The sequence below is a fragment of the Drosophila busckii genome, chromosome X (genome assembly GCF_011750605.1).
Source record: "Drosophila busckii strain San Diego stock center, stock number 13000-0081.31 chromosome X, ASM1175060v1, whole genome shotgun sequence".
Classification (NCBI taxonomy): domain Eukaryota; kingdom Metazoa; phylum Arthropoda; class Insecta; order Diptera; family Drosophilidae; genus Drosophila; species Drosophila busckii.
Genome location: NC_046608.1, coordinates 22,184,867 through 22,187,870, shown reverse-complemented (window position 1 = coordinate 22,187,870; position 3,004 = coordinate 22,184,867). Strand labels below are relative to the sequence as shown.

Genomic DNA, 3,004 nt, shown 5'->3' with positions numbered 1-3,004 from the left:
AATGAAAATTATGCGTTGCTAAATAATTAAATAAATTTGAAGTTGGTAAAGTGCGTTAAATTTTACCAATTTAATTTAAGTAATTATTGTAATTTATGTATAAAAACAATTAGAAAAAATTAATTCTTAAATTTCTTGAATTAATATAGCAATGTTTATAAATAAAAATATTGGCAATATAATATTTAGTAAAAAAAATATTAAAGTTAAAAATTAGCAACTTATTCAACATTGCTATGCTAATTAAATTAATTTGCCAATTTAAAATATTTAACAAGCAGCGCAAAGTTTTTAATTTAAAAATTAGGCAATGAACTTAACTTAAATTAACTTAATGCAATTTTGCTAATTTTATTTAATAAACTAAAATAATTTAAATTTTTTTAACACTAATTTAAACAGCAGTAAATAATTGATTGCTTATTATTATAAAAATATTTATAAAATTACTTCATATACACAGCTTAATTTATTTAGACATATTAAAATAATTAATTTGTATTGTTAGCAAAACAAAGATAGAGAGAGTGAGTGAAAGAGAGAGGTAGAGTGGCTGGCTGGCTGGTTGATTAGAGTTGCACTTGGGTTTAAATTGAAAACCAACAACAAAATGTTTGCGCAACGTCAGTGGAGGCGCCTCCACTCCAAAGCAGCGACGAGTGCTTGGCAAACAGGAGCAAATTGCCAAAGGTAGTGGGAAGAGGAAGAGTGAAAGCCAAGAGTGTTGACTTGGCCAAGTGAGATTGCTAGACATTGAACTCTTGCTGCAGTTGCTCCTGCTCCAGCTCCAATTGTTGCTGCTGCTGCTGCTCTTGGTTTGCTCTGCTGGGCAGCAGCTGCAGCTGACGATCTGGCAGCTGCGACGTCGACGTCGACTGCGGAAAGTGAACTTGACGTACGTCGGGCAGACTGCGCTGCGGCGTGGGCAGCGGACCACCAAAGATTTCAAGGAAACTTGGCAAAGGCGGCGATGCTGGCGGCGGCGACGCTGCTGCTGCTGCTGCTGGAGTTGTGGGCGTGCTTCGATTCAGTTGATGCAGCGTGAGGCAAAAGTTTTGAAATCCATGCACAGTGTGATAGCTGCTTGGCCCTTGTGTGTGCTGCTTGGCAGTGGGCGTGGGCGTGGGCGTGGTTGGAATTATCGGCCGCACGCCCGGCGACCAGGTGTGATGATAATGCGGCGCATCCGGCACCTGCTGCTCCTGCTGCTGATCAACATCCAAGCGATCGATGGCGCACTGCAGCTGCGGATCACGCAGCGCCACCTGGCGAGCCAGGCGCACATCATGCCGCCAGAATTGCTCGTCCCGCTGCATGGCCGGCGCCACCTCCTTGATGCGCAGCACGACCACGCCCATCAGCCAGACGCACAGAATGTTGAGCAGCGCCAGCGCCATGCTGACCACAGCGCAGAGGAAGAGCTCGACCGGCAGCTGGGGCGAGTAGATGCGACGCTTGGAAAGCGCCACCAGCAGCTGCTCATCCAGCTGCAGCAGCAGCGTGCCCAGCGCCAGCGCCCACAGCAGTCCCGCGTTCACCGCCGGCGGCAGCAGCGACGCCGAAATGGCCACGCCCACCAGCGAGCCCGTATTGCCGCCCAGCACGCCAATGGCCGCCGCCGCGCCCGACGCCAGCGCCGTGCCCAGTCCAATGGCCAGCGAGTGCGTCTCGCAGCGCGTGAACATCTCCTCGGTCAGTCCAGCGCTCAGCACAAAGTAACGCGCCAGGCCGCGCCAACAACAGATGGCGCCACCGCACACGAATCCCGTGCCCAGCGCAATCCCAATCCCAATCAGCTCATTGCGTATCCCCAGCCAGCGCAGCTGCGTGTCCCCAACGACATGTCCAAAGATTGCCGCAATTATGGGCCCCATCAGCGGCGAGATGAGCATCGAGCTGGAGAGGAACAGAAAACTATTCTCGAGCAGTCCAATGCACGAGAGCAGCGCTGCCGCCATCAGCAGCACGGCAAAGTCAAAATTGATGGTCGCATCGCGTCGCACCACACGCACCACTTGATTCACATTCAGGCGACAGCGCACCGAGTCCATGAAGCTTTGCCAGCTGCCAGCCGAAGATGCTGGCGCTTGCGCTTGCTCTTGCTGCTGCTGCTTCGGCTGCTGCGTCTCCATGCAGCTGAGCAGAGTCAACTGCGTGCCCAGACGCTCGCCAATGCCCCAAGCCGCCAGCGCTGCCAGCAGCCGCTCGTAGCGTTCGTCCTGCCGCAGCTCGAGACGCGCCTGCAGCTGCTGCCCGCTCAGATCTTGTGTCCAGAACACTTGCTCCACCCCCAGCTGCTGCGCCTTGCGTTGCAGCAATTGCTGCAGCGTTAGTGCTGACTCATCCTCCTGCTCTGACTGCTGCTGCTGCTCTGGCTGCTCCTCTTTGGGCAGTGTGACCAGCACACACACCAATGCATTCATTTCTTAAAATTCGCTTTGCCTTAATTTTGATTTTGCACTTCGTCGACTGCACCAAGCGGCATTTCCACCAAAAAAAAACTAAATACAAAATTCAAAATTATAAACAGCTCCAAGTAATTTGCTACGCTTGCTTGGCTACAAATTAATAAATTAATAAACATTAAGCTGCAGCTACGTGCACCTCACGTTTAGTTGCATTTGAGTTTGTAAATTATTTTATAATTTATACAAGCTTTGAAAAATTATATAATAATTTTATATAACAAAAATAATATAACTAAGACATTAAAGCGACATTTAGCTTAATTATTTATTTATTTAATGACAACTATGGACAGTCGACGATAAAAGAAAAGGATTATAAAAAATATTTAAAATTAAATTTAAAAAATATGTAAAATTATGTTTTTGTTTTTAGCTTTGATAAACTTATAAACTTATAACTAACTTAATATGTTATTTTTTTTTTTTAAGAATTTTTAAGTATTTAATTATAATATTTAACTTATAGCTTAAGCAATTTTACATTATTGTCAGTCAGACGAGCTGAGCAGCGACTTTAATTGATTTTGCCCAAATAG

The 3,004-nt window shown here is 46.1% G+C and overlaps 1 protein-coding gene across 1 annotated transcript; it reads right to left on the bottom strand.

Moving 5' to 3' along the window:
- Positions 1 to 507: 507 nt before the first annotated feature.
- On the bottom strand, positions 508 to 2,549 carry LOC108605778. The gene has a single exon (XM_017995581.1). The coding sequence runs from the start codon at positions 2,421 to 2,423 to the stop codon at positions 747 to 749; it is 1,677 nt and encodes a 558-aa protein (XP_017851070.1). The 5' UTR covers positions 2,424 to 2,549; the 3' UTR covers positions 508 to 746.
- Between the last annotated feature and the right edge of the window lie 455 nt (positions 2,550 to 3,004).